Source organism: Vicugna pacos, chromosome 5 (assembly GCF_048564905.1).
Source record: "Vicugna pacos chromosome 5, VicPac4, whole genome shotgun sequence".
Taxonomy (NCBI): domain Eukaryota; kingdom Metazoa; phylum Chordata; class Mammalia; order Artiodactyla; family Camelidae; genus Vicugna; species Vicugna pacos.
This window is the reverse complement of record NC_132991.1, coordinates 73,805,906-73,821,710: the sequence shown is the minus strand read 5'-3', so window position 1 is coordinate 73,821,710 and position 15,805 is coordinate 73,805,906. Positions and strand designations below refer to the sequence as shown.

The window sequence follows — 15,805 nt, the reverse complement described above, 5'->3', positions numbered from 1 at the left end:
GTATTTGGGACTTGACTTTTTCTCACTGTTCAGCTGCCACCCATTGTCCAGCCTCCAGTTCCAGGGGAAAAAATGAGATTAATTATTTAGGAAGCATTGGGGAAAGCAGTAGATTTCTTTGTATTGCAAGATTCAAAGAGCGGTCTTACCTCCAGTAAAGAGTAAGTTTCTCGATCATTCCTCTCTCTGACTTTGACTTCGTCAGCAAAGTCACTCATAAAACAGTCTATCAGATTCATGAGGGATTGCACTAAGTTTGTATCAGAAGTAGGAGACAATTCCTGAAAAATCAGAGAAAAAGGTCTATGAAGCAATTTAAATTAGACACTAATTGAAATAGCAGCAACTAATTTTTATTGTACTCATTTAGTTCTAACTGCCATGGTATCTATGAAAAGGTCCTATTATCACAATTCTAGTTTTATAGGTGGAAACCTGAGGCACACATTAATTCCCTAGAGTGGGAAGTGTGTGCTCTTTAACCATCCTGATACCAATTCCTGATTCCCAAATTTAAAAAACTCACTGTTACACGTTTAGTTAATTTAATCACGAACACAGATTCTATGTTATACCAATTTCATAAACCCAAACACCAAAAAAAAAAAAATCTTTCAGAGGAGGCAATTAATCTGCTTACCTAACATGCTTAATAAATAAAATCCATTACAAACATTTTTGTAAGCTACAGCAGTAACCAGAGTAAACTCATTCCTATGAAATATATTCTTAAGTCTTGAAGAGCATAAGATGTTGCTGGAGTGGGGTAAATGCTGTGCACTTTACTTCTCTGGCTCTCAAGAAGAGAATTTATAAAATAAATGAAATAACGTGTCACAGCTCCTAGAACCATGCGGCATACAGCAAGTTCTCAACACACACTGGTCCTCCCCCTCAAGCTCTCTTTCAACCTTTCAGGTTGTATTGCTTCACAGTTAACATGTAAGAATTAACTCTGAAATGGACACATGGACGGTTAGAAGCAGCTGACTTCACATTAGACCACTGTCCCAGGAGAAGCAGGCAGAAGTGACCACTGAGTATCTAAGGACGGGGACTAAGTGCTCCTGATGCAGCTCTAACATGTGAAAAGCTACTACTACAAATAAGACAGACACTTATTACTACTTAGTAAATAACTGGTATTCATAATTTCTTTGAGAGGACAAAAGCATACAAGTACATTTCAGAAAGTTTACATTAAAAGGGTTTTTTTGGGGTTTTGTTTCAAGACAAAAATTCTGTAACTGTGTATAGCAACAGACGTTAACAAGATTTATTGTGGTGATCATTTCACAAAATATACAAATCATTATGCTGTACACCTGAAACTAATATAATGTATGTCAGTTATACTTCAATTAAAAAAAACAATTTTTTTCTCTGTTTGCTATTGAAAAGATTAGTTCCAGTTATATGGAAAATTCGTTTATTTGCAATATCTACATTCTCTGACAATGCCAGGAGAAAAAAATAAAATTAAAAAACCCTATAGCTTATTTTATCATGACCCTCAGTTGATTCATATTTGAGTTTTGAAACATGATTACTTCGTATCCACAATATATTCGGTTACAGCCAAGTTTCATGAAAGAGCAGCCCGCACCCACTGACAAACAGTATTAGCCACATTCCTAACCAACCGCCCTGAAGTCCCCTTGCCTCTCCCCTGCAAGTGCTGGGACCACGGCTCCCCCATGATCTTCTTCTCTACTGCCAAAGCCAAGGGAGACCTAACCTCTCAGTCATTTCTGATGATACTATTTGCTTCTTAAAAAGCACTCATTTCTTCTCTCTCTCTTAATTGCGGGTATATCCAGGATGCTATCTTTTCTCTTTTTTTCTCTGGATTTGCCTTTAGGTGATCTTCATTACCATGACTTTAAATTCCACTTTCCCGATTTGTACGTTGACCCAGACTCCTGCCTCAAGCTTTTCTATTATATTTCCAACAGCAGGAGAAATCCCAGCCCTGTTTCCCTATATTCGGTCCAGAGTAAAGTCATCTTAAAACACCTTTGGTCCGTATCTCCCAAAGCAGAAATTGAGCATCCTTCCCTGCAATTCCCAGCCTCACTGAACTCCATCAGTTCTCGGAGACAGGAGACTCCCATGCTTCCATTCACATTGTCACTTCTCTCCCTTCTGCCCCTCCCCCTTCCCCACCCCTAGAGTATAACAAAGGAGAGAAAAATGGATTTGTTTACTTTAGGACCTCTTTCAATCCTCCCACTGGGGACTGGCTTCCCTTTCTGAACCCTAGTTTTACTAGGTATCCACAGTAATCCTTAAACAATTAGGGATGCACTCATGCTAAATACAGTCGATTCCTCATTTGGTATGTCTAAAGCAGTAACACATGTTCCTCCAAATGACCCACTACCCAGTTCTTTAGATGTCATAGATGACATTATTTTTTAAATTGCCCTTTTCCTAGTTATAAAATAATGTGTATTTAAGAGGTTTTTGTCAAATCAGTTAAATCATTTTAATATCTAGTAGTTGACAATAAAAACAGACATCAAAATGTACATGTATGGCTAATTTGGATTTTCCATTTAGTTTCTAAATCTTAAAGTTTTCACCCCTCTTACCTTTGTATGCTTTCTAATAAATTCAACAGAGACAGGGACCATTCTGTCAAATAAGCCTATTATAAATTCCTTCTGAATAACACTGATTGTAGCAGGTAAAAGATTTGTCCAAGACAACATCAGTGGTCTCCAGCCCAGCATGTGAGGCTCCATGTAAATCATCCCACATCTGGAAACCTGGAAAAACAGTAATTGTTTATCATCAAAGTAATGCTTATAAAAGAAATACGACTTGGCACATCTATTTCTTACAGCCTTCAGAAAACTCTGGGGGGAAGAAGAATACTTTTATAGACATAACTTCCTGATCTAAATTTTTTGTGAGTAACTTCACCAAATGGTCCTAGGCAAAGAGGGAAAAATCCCTGACTCTTACATTTGTCAAGGTATGTCAACAAAGATGTCTGTTCTTGGAGAATCACAGATTGCTGTTAAAATGAATTCTATAAATACTTTTCATCTAAAGTCAAAGTTACTAGGCAATAAACTCACAACATTTCAGATCTGTAAGCAGATGTGAAAATTGGGAACTTACAGTGGCAGGAGAAGCAACTTCTAAATCCATGGGTTCAAAAATAAGATTCATTTGTGGTGACATTTGGATAATCTCCCCACTCATCAGACATAGCTTTTTATTGTCATCCAGCACAGTATTCATATTCTCAATCCACACTGCATCCACTGGTCCATCAAAAATTAACCATTTTCTGTCAGGCGTCTGATTTATGCACATGGTGAATAAAGGGCAAAAGTGGTAAAGTAAGGAACACTGTTCAATAATATTACTTCACAGTTTTAAAATATAACTTCTATAATTAATTTTGCCATGAAAATGTAAAGGCACCTTTTGAGTAAAGAGTGTGCATGTGTGTAAATACGTATATTCACCAAAGAAGCCTATATATGCCATGGACAAGACAGAAATACATATAACATCTTAAGATTCTGTCTTTCCCAATGTTTCTGAACTCATACATATTTTAGAAACTATTATAAGAAAAAATAGAAATACCAGGGAAAACAATTTTTATTCGGGTGCCTGACTCTAGAGAGATTCCACAGAGCGTACATAAGGATTAACGACTCTTGGGTGCCAAGTCAAATATTTTGTGCCCTCCGTTGAATGAATTCACGCACATACACATCCTTCTTGGGCTGAACTGTCTCGTGGTGGTATAAGACATTAATATCAATATAACCCTCACAGTCCCACAATGATAAATGGGAAAATATTTACGTATTGTCCAGAATATAGTAAATGCTCAACAAATACTAAAGACCGGCCAGGTGTTAGCCAGAGGGAGCAAAAACTGATTCTCCTTTCCAGATCCTCATGAAGCAGCTCTTCTGTGGAGATGACACTTGGTTCACCTTCAGCAAATGTGAATTTGAGCTGAAGTAGCGAAGGGTTTGAATCCACCTCAACACATTCTCAGTCCCTGTGGCCAAATGCGTTAATAAGCTACGAGACAGTAGGCCTGTCTGGGCTCAGACCACCCACACGCCCACTCAGAAGCCAGCTCTGGCCATGCTCAGGAACCTCGGAAGAGTGCATATCTCGGAGATCAGCCCCAGATCAACTTTTCCTCATGCCGCTGGCTTCCCAGGCTTGCTCATCTTCACTTTGACAAACTGCCAGGTAATGGCAAGTTGCTGGGCTTCACAGTCTGAAGGGCCTCGCTTTTAATTTGGCTCTGCTACTCCCCAGTTGGGTGACTCTGAGGCAGCTCCTTAACCTCCCTGAGACTCAGTGTTTATGGGATGTAGCTTCCTGGAAAATACACTGTACACTGGGTAGCTAAGCATAAAATGGCAGATATCTCACGATTACTTCTCTATAAATAACATAACAGCATACATTATCCGGAGACTTCGTATGTTAAGTCTCTACAGCAGAAAGAAAGGATCTGAGAAGTTACATCACTGGTCCCAGACCTCTGCCTGCCCTACTGGTGTCTACTGTTTACTTTTCTCCAGCAAAGCCTGACACTGGGCAAGATCTCTGTCCCGTGAGAGCCAACCCTGTGCTACTCATTGCTCAAGGTCCTTAGCAAATCAAAGCAGAGCTGAGATTGGATGTTTTGTATTATTAAACTGACTCATGAGTCATGATTGGCTGGATCCTTAAGAGGGTGAAGAGCAGCAAGTCCAGGATGCAAGGTAGTCAGAATAAAGGGAACATTATATATATATATTTAAAAAAGCTTTAATAAAACAATTAAATGTCTCTAGACTGGCCCCTTTCCCTGTGAGATCAGCCTTTGCAAGCTGTCTCTTGTATGCTCACCCTCCGTGGATAGCCTGCTGACATTTGGCAACCAAGTTCACACTTACTGGTCTGGGGACTCTCTGTGAGAGTGGGCAGCAGCCGCTCAGCAGGGTAACCAGGAGCAGGTAAGGACCCGCTCACTCCCTTTCCCAGCAGCCAGCAGCTGGCACACCCTTACAACTTTTCTGCTTTCCACAGGTAGCCCGTTCTCTTCGCAACACACTAGAAGGAAAGTGTTGGAACTCATAAGATATGGTTTTGTAAAGGTCTGCAAACTCTCTAAGCTCTCCAGTCTGACAATCAGCGGTGTCAGCGACAGGCAGCCCAGCATCTGGGCAGAGGAGCACACCACTGAAGCAGGGAAAGGATCACGTTGCTCAGATGCTCTCCCTCCTGGGTCACTGAGCCCAGAAAAGGGGACCAGAAATTCTCTCTGCAGTCATTTTTTCTCCTGTCCTCTCTTCTGTGCACCCCGGGGCAAAGGTGCCTGCCTGTCTGGTCTCTTGCATCTTCACAGGTGCTAACAGCGCTCTTCACAGAAACACTGCCACACTATGCAGTCATAATGTGTTTTAAATAAATACCTTGAGCTAAAAAATACATGTTTGCTTCAAACAACTGAAAAAAAATCAGAACTCTCACAGCCTTTCTAAACATGCATGCAAACGTGTTAGCACTTACGGATGAGGAAGCAAAGGCTCTGAAACTGACAGCGAGGATCCCGTCTGACCACTCGTGGGACACTAAGTCAAACTGCCCGTACAGCTGACCCATGGTGACAGACTTCGGATTTAAAACAGTGATTTGAACCTTGTTTTCTTCCATTAATCCCTTAATAGAAAAAAAATCAATTATTTATTTAAAAGACTACTGTCTCTATTTGCAGAACACCTGACTGTGTATGCAGAAAATTCCAAAGATTCTACCAGGAAACTACCCGAGGTACAGAGCTCACGTGACAAGGTTCAGGGATACAAGGTGGTTATATAAAAACTGACTGTATTTTCTACATGATGCCAATGAACAACTGCAAAACAAAATTTTAAAAAATACCATTTACAATAGGATTTAAAAACTCATAGAATTCTTAGGAATAGATTAGCAAATATTGCATGAGATCCATAAATCTAAAACTATAAAATGGGAGTTGGTAAAATTTTTTGCAATGGGGCAGGCAGTAAATGTTATATGGCTTACAGGTTACATTTTCTTCTCTGTTTTCTTTCTTTACAAATCTTAAAAAGGTTAACACCACTCTAAGCTCACTGGCATTACAAAAATAGGTTTGGGCTGAATTTGGCCCATGCTGTAATTGGTTGACTCTTGCACAAAACATTCTGTGAGAGAAAATTAAATGATATAAATATAGGGGAATATGTACCATTCGCATGGTATGGAAAAGTTGATACTGGTAAATTGACAATTCCCACCAGAATCATGAAAGCCAGTATATGGGATTAACAAGAGATGTTAATAACCTTGGAGGAATAACCTTTTTATGTTTTTAATTAATAGACTTCATTTTTTTAGAGTAGCTTTAGATTTATAGAAAAATTGAGCAAAAAGTACAGGGATCCACATATATTCCCTTTCCCTCAACCCTCCCCACAGCTTCCCCTACTATTATTTTTTATTGATGCGTAGTTGATTTACAATATTGTGTTGGTTTCAGGTGTAAAGCAAAGTGATCCAGATATAGATATATATGTATTTATATTCTTTTTTCCCAATTATTTTCCATTGTAGTTTATTATAAGATACTGAATATAGTTCCTTGTGCTATACAGTAAATTCTTAAAAATATGGAATGCCCCATGAATCTGCACGTCATCCTTGCATGGGGACCATGCTAATTTCTGTATCATTCCAATTTTCAGATACGTGCTGCCAAAACAAGCACCAGTTCCCCCTATTATTAAAGCCTTGGTACATTGTCATGACTGATGAACTGAAATGGACACATTATTAACTAAAGCCTAGAGCTTTACTCTTTGTGTTGGACAGGTCTGTGGATTTTGCCAAATACATAATGTCACATATCCACTGATACAATATCACACAGAATAGTGTCACTGCCCTCAAAAGCCCCTGTGCTCTGTTTATTTACGATCATTTCCTTTTTATATACAACAACATAACAAGTTCTACTCTTTCCCACACTAATTTTTGTCCACCACCACTGGAGCTTGGGACACGAAGTACCAAACTGAAGAGAAGACAAGATTAAGCAGTAAAATAAGCTTTCTTCTCTGTGACCAGGAAGGGAATGACAATGTGTCATCCTTAATTCAGAAGTACGGGAAAGCTCTATCATCTTAGTCAGAATAAAGTTCGCTTCCATCAAAGTAAGGTTTCTGACCCAGTGTGGCGAGGCTAGTGTGAAGCTATAGCTTGCAGACAGAGGTGGAGCCCTGCCTACTTTATGTCACCACAGTGTCACTCTTAAAATTTCCTGGTAATGAATCATTTGAGGGCTTTATATTGGACCAGAATACATGCTCATATCTTCACCTTCTTAAATCTTTGAGTGGTACCATGTTTGGCCCTTTTAGAGACTTGTTTATTTTGTACAGCAAAAAAAAAATAGTCCATTTAACAATAAAATAGGAAAAACACAAAAACTGAAAAAAGAAAGGCAGGAATAGTGGGAAGGCAGGGAGGATAAAGGGAAGGGAAGGGAGGGGAAAAATGAAAACAACAAGGAGGGCTAAAAGCATAAAGGAAGAGAGGACAGAAATAAGTAGTTTATCAGTTTGTATAGTAATAAATAGAAACAAATTTAAATTCTCCTATGAGAAGATAAAAACCATCAAACTGGAAAAAAAAATCAAACTATTTACTCTCTATAAGAAAGTAAATCATGGTGACAGCCAGGGTCACAATTAAAGACATGGGCAAATATATATGCAAGGAGAAAGTAGGGGTTGTAATACTAAAATTAGACACAAGGGACTCCAGAAACATTAACAGAACAAGTAGATAATTTTATATTGGCTGAAGGGGAGACTCCACAATGAAGATACAATGATCACAAATCCCATTTTGGCAATATACGGAGCAAAAATTATTTAAAATGCAAGGAGAAGTACACCGAAATGTAGTGTTAATTGGAGAATTTAAAACAGCCTCACTCTTTTAGCATATCAAAGTAGCCCAAACTGGGATGCAATGGACAGGAATTTTTAATAAGATAATCATCATTATTATACATATGTACACATGGATGTGTTACATCTTCCATGTGCACATGCATACACAGACACACACTTCAGTTCAATACAAGTTGTAGCCAGTAATGGAAGTTTGCATTACAAATCTGACCACCCAGAAATAAAAAAAATACCCTAAAAGTATGAAAAGAAAATTTCCAGGTTTTTTCCATGTTTTCAGACTTTTTCCCGCAATGCATATACATTATCTTTATGAGTAAACTTTTAAAAAAAGAAAGTTACAAGGCAAACCTGTGGCATACCCCTTATATATGGAACTTCCTACTTGCTTCACATTACTCTTCTAATTTTATTTCCTTTGTATTTTCATAATTTTAAGTTGCTGCATTAAAGTACTCTTGTAAATGACTGTACATTACATCTTGCAAAAGGCTGATTATACAGAAATTAATAATGCATTAATAACATACTTACCTTTTCACATAGATCATTTAGTGCTCCGGCTAAGACACGGTATGCGCTGGTTTTTCCTCCAAATGGTTCTCCAACAATCATGAAACCATGACGCACGATCATCATTTCATATATTTGAAGAATCTTCTCAGAAAAGAATTTGGTCATTTGCAAATTCATGGAGTCACAGTTATCTTTGATAGCTATCAGCAAGTCATTGTAATCTGGTTTTGGTAATTTCACCCCAGGAAACAAATCTGAAGTAATTCCCTGATGATAGATGATTTGGGGATTTACATTATATATTTATACATTCACATTCTCACTCATTCTTTCTCCCCCCATATATGTAAAATGATATACATTACATATATGTGTATACATGTGTATATATACATACACATAGGTAGATATACACACTTAAACATGATAAAACTTCTCTCATCCTCATATTTAATATTGATGGAAATGGAATAGAGCCATTAAATAACAATAGTTCAGTATTTTTAATAGCTCCATAGAGGTATGACTGACATACAATAAACTCTTTATATTTAAAGAGTATATACAACTTGTTAAGTAAAACTATCAACTCAAGATAATCAACACATCCATCACCCCCTCGTTTCCTTGTGACCTTTTGTAACCCTCCTTCGTCCTCTCCCTGCCACCTCCTACCTCCATCCCCAGATGACCACTGATTTGCCTTCTGTTACTATTTTATTTGCATTGTCTAGAATTTAATATAGATGCAATTATATGTTACATGTATTACTTTTTCTTTTTTTGATTTGGCTTATTTTGGCATAAAGGTTTGGAAACTCACTCATGTCACAGCATATGTCAATAGTTCACTGTATTGAAGTACTGCATTATATTGAGGTGTCAGTTTTTAAATCCATTTCCCTATTGATGGACATTTTCATTGTTTCCAGTTTTTGGCAGCTACAAATAAAGGTGCTATGAACAACTGTATACAAGTCTTTGTATGAACAAATACTTTCACTTCTCTTGGGTGAATACTGGATAATACAGTGAGTGTGTGCTTAACATTTTAAGAAACTGTCTGTTTTCCAAAGTGGTTGTATGATTTTACATTCCCCCCGAGCAGTGTATAAGAGTTCCAATATTTGGTATTGGCAGTCTTTTTAATTTTAGCCATTCTAATAAGTGTGTAACAGTATCTTACTGTGGTTTCAATTTGCATTTCTCAATGATTAACATTTTTGCATGTACTTATTTGCTATATGTATATCTTCTTAGTGAAATGTCCAAATTTTTTTGCCTATTTTTAATTGGTTTATTTTGTTCATTAGTTTTGACCATTGTTTAAATTTTCTACATACAAGTCTTTCACCATAAATCTAATTTGCAAATATTTTTTCCAGCCTGTAACTTGTCTTTCATTCTCTAATTTATTAGTGTCTTTCAAAGAGCAAACTTTTTAATTTCAATGAGTCTATTTTATCAATTTATTGTTTTATGCATTGTGCTTTTGGTGGAGTATTTAAGAAATTTTTGCCTAACCCAAAGTCACAAGGGATTTCTCAGGTGTTTTTCTAGAAATTGTGTAGTTTTACAATATTTTTAAATTAAAAAGATAGAGGATGAGCATTGTCTGATTTCAAGGCTTATTATAAAGACAGTGTCATCTCAACATAAAAATAGACAAATATACCAATGGAACAGAATAGAGACCAGAAACAGACCTTCATACACTTCAACAACTCATTCTCAATAGAGTCGCAAAGACAATCCATCAAGGAAAAAGATAAAAAGATAGTCTTGAACAAATTATGCTAGAGTACCTGGATCTGCCAAAATAATGAACTTCAACCCACACCTCACACCATATACAAAAACTAGTTCAATTATATTTTAATCACTGTAGTGGGTAGTATTTTAATAAGCTTAGAGTCCCTCAAAAATTTATGTCCATCTGGTTCCTCAGAATGTCATCTTATTTGGAAATAAGATCTTCGCAGATGTAATTAGATAGGATGAGATCATAATAGATCCTAACTCCAGTGATTGATGTCTTTATAACAGAAAGAGGAAGATATTCAGACACAAAGACACTGAGGGAAGAAGGCCATGTAGTGATGGAGGCAGAGGTTGGAGTGATGACAAGTCAAGGAACATCAAAGATTGCCAGGAGCCCCTAGAACTTAAGAAGAAGCAAGGAAGGCTTTTTCCTTAGAGGCTTCAGAGGGAATCAACACCTTATTCCAGACTTCTAGCCTCTAGAATTGTGAGAAAATAAATTTCTGTTGTTTAAAGCCACCAAGTTTGGGGTACTTTGTTATGGCAGCTTTAGAAAGCCAACACAATTGCATAATGTATGAGTGGAAAGAATTATAATTCCATATTTTGCATATATGAATCTGTAAAGTTAATTTCAAGGTCTAAGAAACATTCCTTTATAAACTGCTAAGGCTGTTTTGTAAGTATTATAGCAACCTATGTGAGAAATACAACTATTCTTGCTACTCTGCAGGTAAAAGTGAAATTCAGAAGTGCTTAATGTGAAAACATACATTAGAACTGACCAACTACCAGTTTAATCAGTCTTCAATTTAATTCTTTGGATGCTGTTATGAAGACATGGATCCCACTTCACCAAAGCAATAAGTTTCCTTGGGACAAAGGAGAGAAAAAGGCAATGCATAGGGTGGTGAAGAGGACCTGGAACTCATACCCCCTCATGTACTAGCCATGAATGCAAGTTACTCACCATCTCTGTCCCTCAGTTACACCATCTGTAAAATAGGGATAATAATAGCACCTGTCCCTATTGGGCCCTTACGAGCATTAAATAGGTTACTATTCATAAAACTCTTAGAATAGGGTCCAGTCCATACTGAGTGTACAATGTTTGCTAAATAAACAAAAATATCATCTCAGATTGTTCAAATTATTTATGGTTAACCTTAAGAAGCAGACAACTCCAGAGCATATTTGGTAGTCAATGGTTCTCAACCAAGACCAGTTCCCTCACTTTCCCACCAGGTAGAGTGTTGGGAATATGTGGAATTCTCCTTCTGACTGACACACTGGGAGAGTCTACAGACATGGGCGGAGCAGGGATGCCACACATTCTGCAGTGTACAGGACAAGCTCTCACAACAGGGCACTGTCCTAACTGGAAATGCCAATTATGCTCCATTTGTGAAATATTGCTCAATAAATGGTCACTGAATGAATACACAACTGTCTGAGAATACATCTGAGTGAGGTATATTGCACTTTATAAAAATAAATATAGCCTTTACTCCTGGAAAATCTGTACAGATTCCTGGTACCAAAGAAACTGAGGGAAATTTTAAAGAAAATTTGAATCTACTCCTTTTGGATTTGGTCTATGAAATATTTGCCCTGTCAACTCTAAATACTAAGGGAAGCTCCCTTCAGAGCAATGAAGCATGGTTGCTATGGACAGCTAATGACACTGGACCACACACCACAGTGGCAGTGTCACCTCTCCCTCTCCCATGACAGCCTTATGACTTCAGTCTCTACACATTGGAGGCTAATTGCCTGTACTTCAAGGCAGTGCAAGATAGAGCAACGTTTAAAATGTGTCAAGAGCCCACCCCCAAATTTCTTCTGCCTGAGAATAGGAAAAGCATGACATCAAATGACAATACAGGAACTTTAACCATCATTCTAATAATTCTCAATTACTCATAATCTAATTTTAAAATGGTAGCAATACTATTCAAACTAGTTCTTAAAATATCCCATAAAAACAATTTTATAAAAGCCATTGTACTTTTTTAAAGAAATTAAGCTTATTTATTTTTTTATTTCTTCAATCATTAACTTGACAAACATTTACCAACTACCCATTCTGTGCAAGGGATTCAGTGGTGTGTTAGACCAATTAATTTCTCCACAGAGTCTACATTCTAGTAAAATTCATAAGCAAACATATTTTGTAAATTTTGTGTGATTATATTTTGCAGTAAAAAGAAAAAAGCACTACTTAAAAATCCCAAGCTGTTAAAAGCTGTCTGAAACAACCAAGCTAGCTACACACTTCAGCTAAAACGTGGAATGATCTGTTTCTCTGTGTAGTATCATTATTTTCTATAGTGGAAGGTTCTCGTCGGGAGTTGCAAAGTTGGACATTTGATAAATACATTACTCTAAGAGTTTTCCTACATTGCAATAATAAATGTTCTTACCTCAAAGAGTGGTAAATCATGGGATAAAAATTTTGGCAGGTTTACATCAATAATCGATCTAAGCAGCAGAATTTCTTCATTTTCATTTGGGTATTTCAGCTGAAAGAAAATACACTTACGATGATACCTGTGTCTGCTAACTGCACCCCCTGCATGCTCACATGCACACAAGCACACAGGCCCCAGGGACAACATAAGCCCATGCAAAAGTGTTGTTCTTATTTATTTTCATTTAATTGGATTGTTATTACTTACAGAAACTAGTGACTATACTTGTATTTTCTACTAGTTTATAATGGAAACCTTGGTTGAACTACCTTTTCACAGATGCTCCAGGTAAAAAGCTATTGGCCATGAATTCAGCACAGTTTGGGAGCTGCCACTGCCTCTCTGTGGGGTGAGAGATTGCTTGTCCTGTACATGCAAGACCAGCAGTGGGTTGGTAAAGTGAAAATAATCATTAAAAATGGGCAATCACTTTTAAAAGATGCATTTATATTTCAGTCACTCATTTGCCCATAGTTTGGTGCCAAAGCCTCTTCTCTGAGTGTAGAGTTCTTTATCATTTTTCTTGCACAAAAAAAAAAAATACACCAATAATGAATCATCTGCTCTGTTCAGTTTTGTTGTTTTGTTTTGCTCTTTAAAGATGATCGTACTTGTGAGACAATCTAAGTGTAGCATCCTTGTAAATTTTTGAGGGTTTTTCAATTTTACTCACTTTCTTGTCCATATCTAATTCAAAATCCAAACTTTAGGATTTCATCTTTATTGAGTCTTTCTTAAATGATTAACTTAGTTTTCATATAACACAATTCCTCTTCTCTTCATGCTTATATATCATCGGTTTCATCACAATTAATTAAATGGCATAACAACAACAACATGTCTGACTGGCTTCAGAAAGTTTCAGGAACAAGTCACCTGACTCTCAGTGATGAACACAGCTCATCTGATAGAAAGTGGGAGGACAGAGCAGTGCGTTGCCTGCTGGCTCAGTGCCAGTGCGCATGCGTGTGCTTCCCTGGGCAAGGTGCAGAATGCTGGTAAATTCACTAAACCCTTTAAGTAGAGAGGGTTTCTTTCTCTATTTATGTGAAATTTCAAAACACCTGTGGTAAACCCAGAGTTTACCAAAAATCTGGTTGAACTCTGAACTTGTTCTCATGTTCACATAGTTCGCAAAAAACACCTCACTCCTAAGTTTCTCCCTACCATCATGCATTTAATTTTCCAGAGCCTTCATCCTTTTCTCTAAAATATAATAAACTTCATGTTCCTACTTAACTGGCTTTAACTTTACAACGTCAGTGATTTCTGACAGTCAAGTTCAGCTGTTTCTGAATTTCTAGAGCTCCTAAAACCAAAGCTAGCCCTGCTCATACAGACTTTGTCTTTGGATCAACCTAAACACACGTAAATTATGAAGTGTTAGAAGTCTATTTTGTTATTTGAGAGGCTATTATCTTAAAGCAAATGTTCAAACTGTTTATAGAAACAAGCTTCAAAATATTCAAGCCAACACAGTCAACAATCCTAAATTAGCTTTTGACAAAAAATGATAGGATTCATTTGCAGATTTCATTTGCTGTGTAACTTTAATAGCTCAGTTCCACAGTCAAGATGTCAGTGATGACATATACTAGGACAATGCATTATCTTTCCCATTATCTGACCACAATGTAATCATGACATGCAAGGTTATTACAAATTGCTGCTTCTGGTTGCATTTGTTTATTGTAAAAAAACAATGATTTGAAGTCCTGTTAGGCTAATACGAAATAGAACATCACCACTATATATTAGAATTCTTGGTAACATTATTATAGAAGATAAAAATGCATGGTATTATTCTTAATCATAAAGGATGTATTTTAAAATCTTTATCTTCCACAGTCATGGACATAAAAATTTTTAACTCCAGGTTTGTATTTTGCTGTTAACTATAACTACTATTTTGCTTACTTGCATGAAGAACAAACATACAGTTATACTTCATGTTTCTACAAAATACTTCTAACGAAAAGTTACCTAAGTCTTAAAACACTAGAATTTTATATCAATATAGTTATGGTTTATACCATCTTAAAATACAAACATTATATTGCAAATCTAATGCCGCTAGTCTACAGTTGGCTGCAGTTCTGTAATTATATTAAGAAACAACGTCTAGGGAATTTTGTATATATTTATTAATTATACATATATTATTTCCTTTAAAGCTATATATGTTCATATAGACTTAAAGCTTTCAAAATATTTTTCAGCAGCAAGGAATTGTACTCCTTGGTAGTACCTAGTTTCTGCAGTTAAAATTGTGGAATGGAACTCAAATTACTAAAAATTACATGCCTAAAGTTTTAAAAATCATAAAACGTCCTTCTCATGTGCTAATAAGAGTTGAAATTTTTTTCAGTTGATGAAACTGACCAGTTTTTGGACCTCTGTGAAGACATGTGGTCCTGAGATCTGTAAACAGGAAATGAATGAGTAAGAAACCACTTGAGTTGTCTACCTTTAGATTCCCAGCAGCAGTGAGCACTGACTTCACAGCTCTCATTCCATAGTCGTAGTGATGTTGTGATGACAACTGCTCTGAACACAGGCGATACGTAGCCACAATCTTCACCGACAGTGGCCGAGCTGTGACAAATCCACAAGAGTACAGGACTATTTCGGCAATCATAGCATAGTCAGGCACCATCATTGCTACCGTCCGAAAAAGCGCCTATGGGAGGGGAGAACCGGTGCTTTTGAAAAAAGACCATCATGAAGATAACCCTACTCTTTATTTCATAACATGTTACAATGTTACAGCTCTTCTGCAATAATATGAAACCACAGTATCCAGATCATACAGATAAAAACACTTTAAAAACTGACTTCTTGTTATTGTTAAATAAATATATCATTAATTTTTTTGTATAAATATTTTCCTTAAATTATGTTTTAAGACTACTTTCAAATTTCTATCATACTGAGATCTTCAGTCAATTATTAAATCATGTAAGTGATCAATGTCCATCATGTTCTATTCTTTGTGGGAAGTGACAAATCATAGAGACTCTGGTGGGATGTCCAAAAGCCTGCTTCTCATATGAGCTGGTTAAAAAGTGCCTGGTATTGGGAGAC

General features: G+C 36.8%; 1 protein-coding gene and 1 non-coding gene across 4 annotated transcripts in view; both read right to left on the bottom strand.

Annotated features, from left to right (window-relative positions):
• The window catches only part of DNAH7 (dynein axonemal heavy chain 7), a 209,878-nt gene that overhangs the window by 100,490 nt on the left and 93,583 nt on the right, over positions 1–15,805 (bottom strand). For all 3 annotated transcript variants that reach the window (XM_072961566.1, XM_072961567.1, XM_072961568.1), the window contains exons 28-34: positions 15,189–15,401; positions 12,674–12,772; positions 8,508–8,756; positions 5,545–5,694; positions 3,130–3,312; positions 2,595–2,771; positions 150–281 (exon numbers count right to left, since the gene is read on the bottom strand). In XM_072961566.1, coding sequence (XP_072817667.1) covers positions 150–281; positions 2,595–2,771; positions 3,130–3,312; positions 5,545–5,694; positions 8,508–8,756; positions 12,674–12,772; positions 15,189–15,401 — 1,203 coding nt within the window. The remainder of the gene's footprint in view (positions 1–149; positions 282–2,594; positions 2,772–3,129; positions 3,313–5,544; positions 5,695–8,507; positions 8,757–12,673; positions 12,773–15,188; positions 15,402–15,805) is intronic.
• Positions 6,660–6,763, bottom strand: LOC116280750 (U6 spliceosomal RNA). The gene has a single exon (XR_004190232.1). It is a non-coding gene; the product is annotated as a U6 spliceosomal RNA (small nuclear RNA).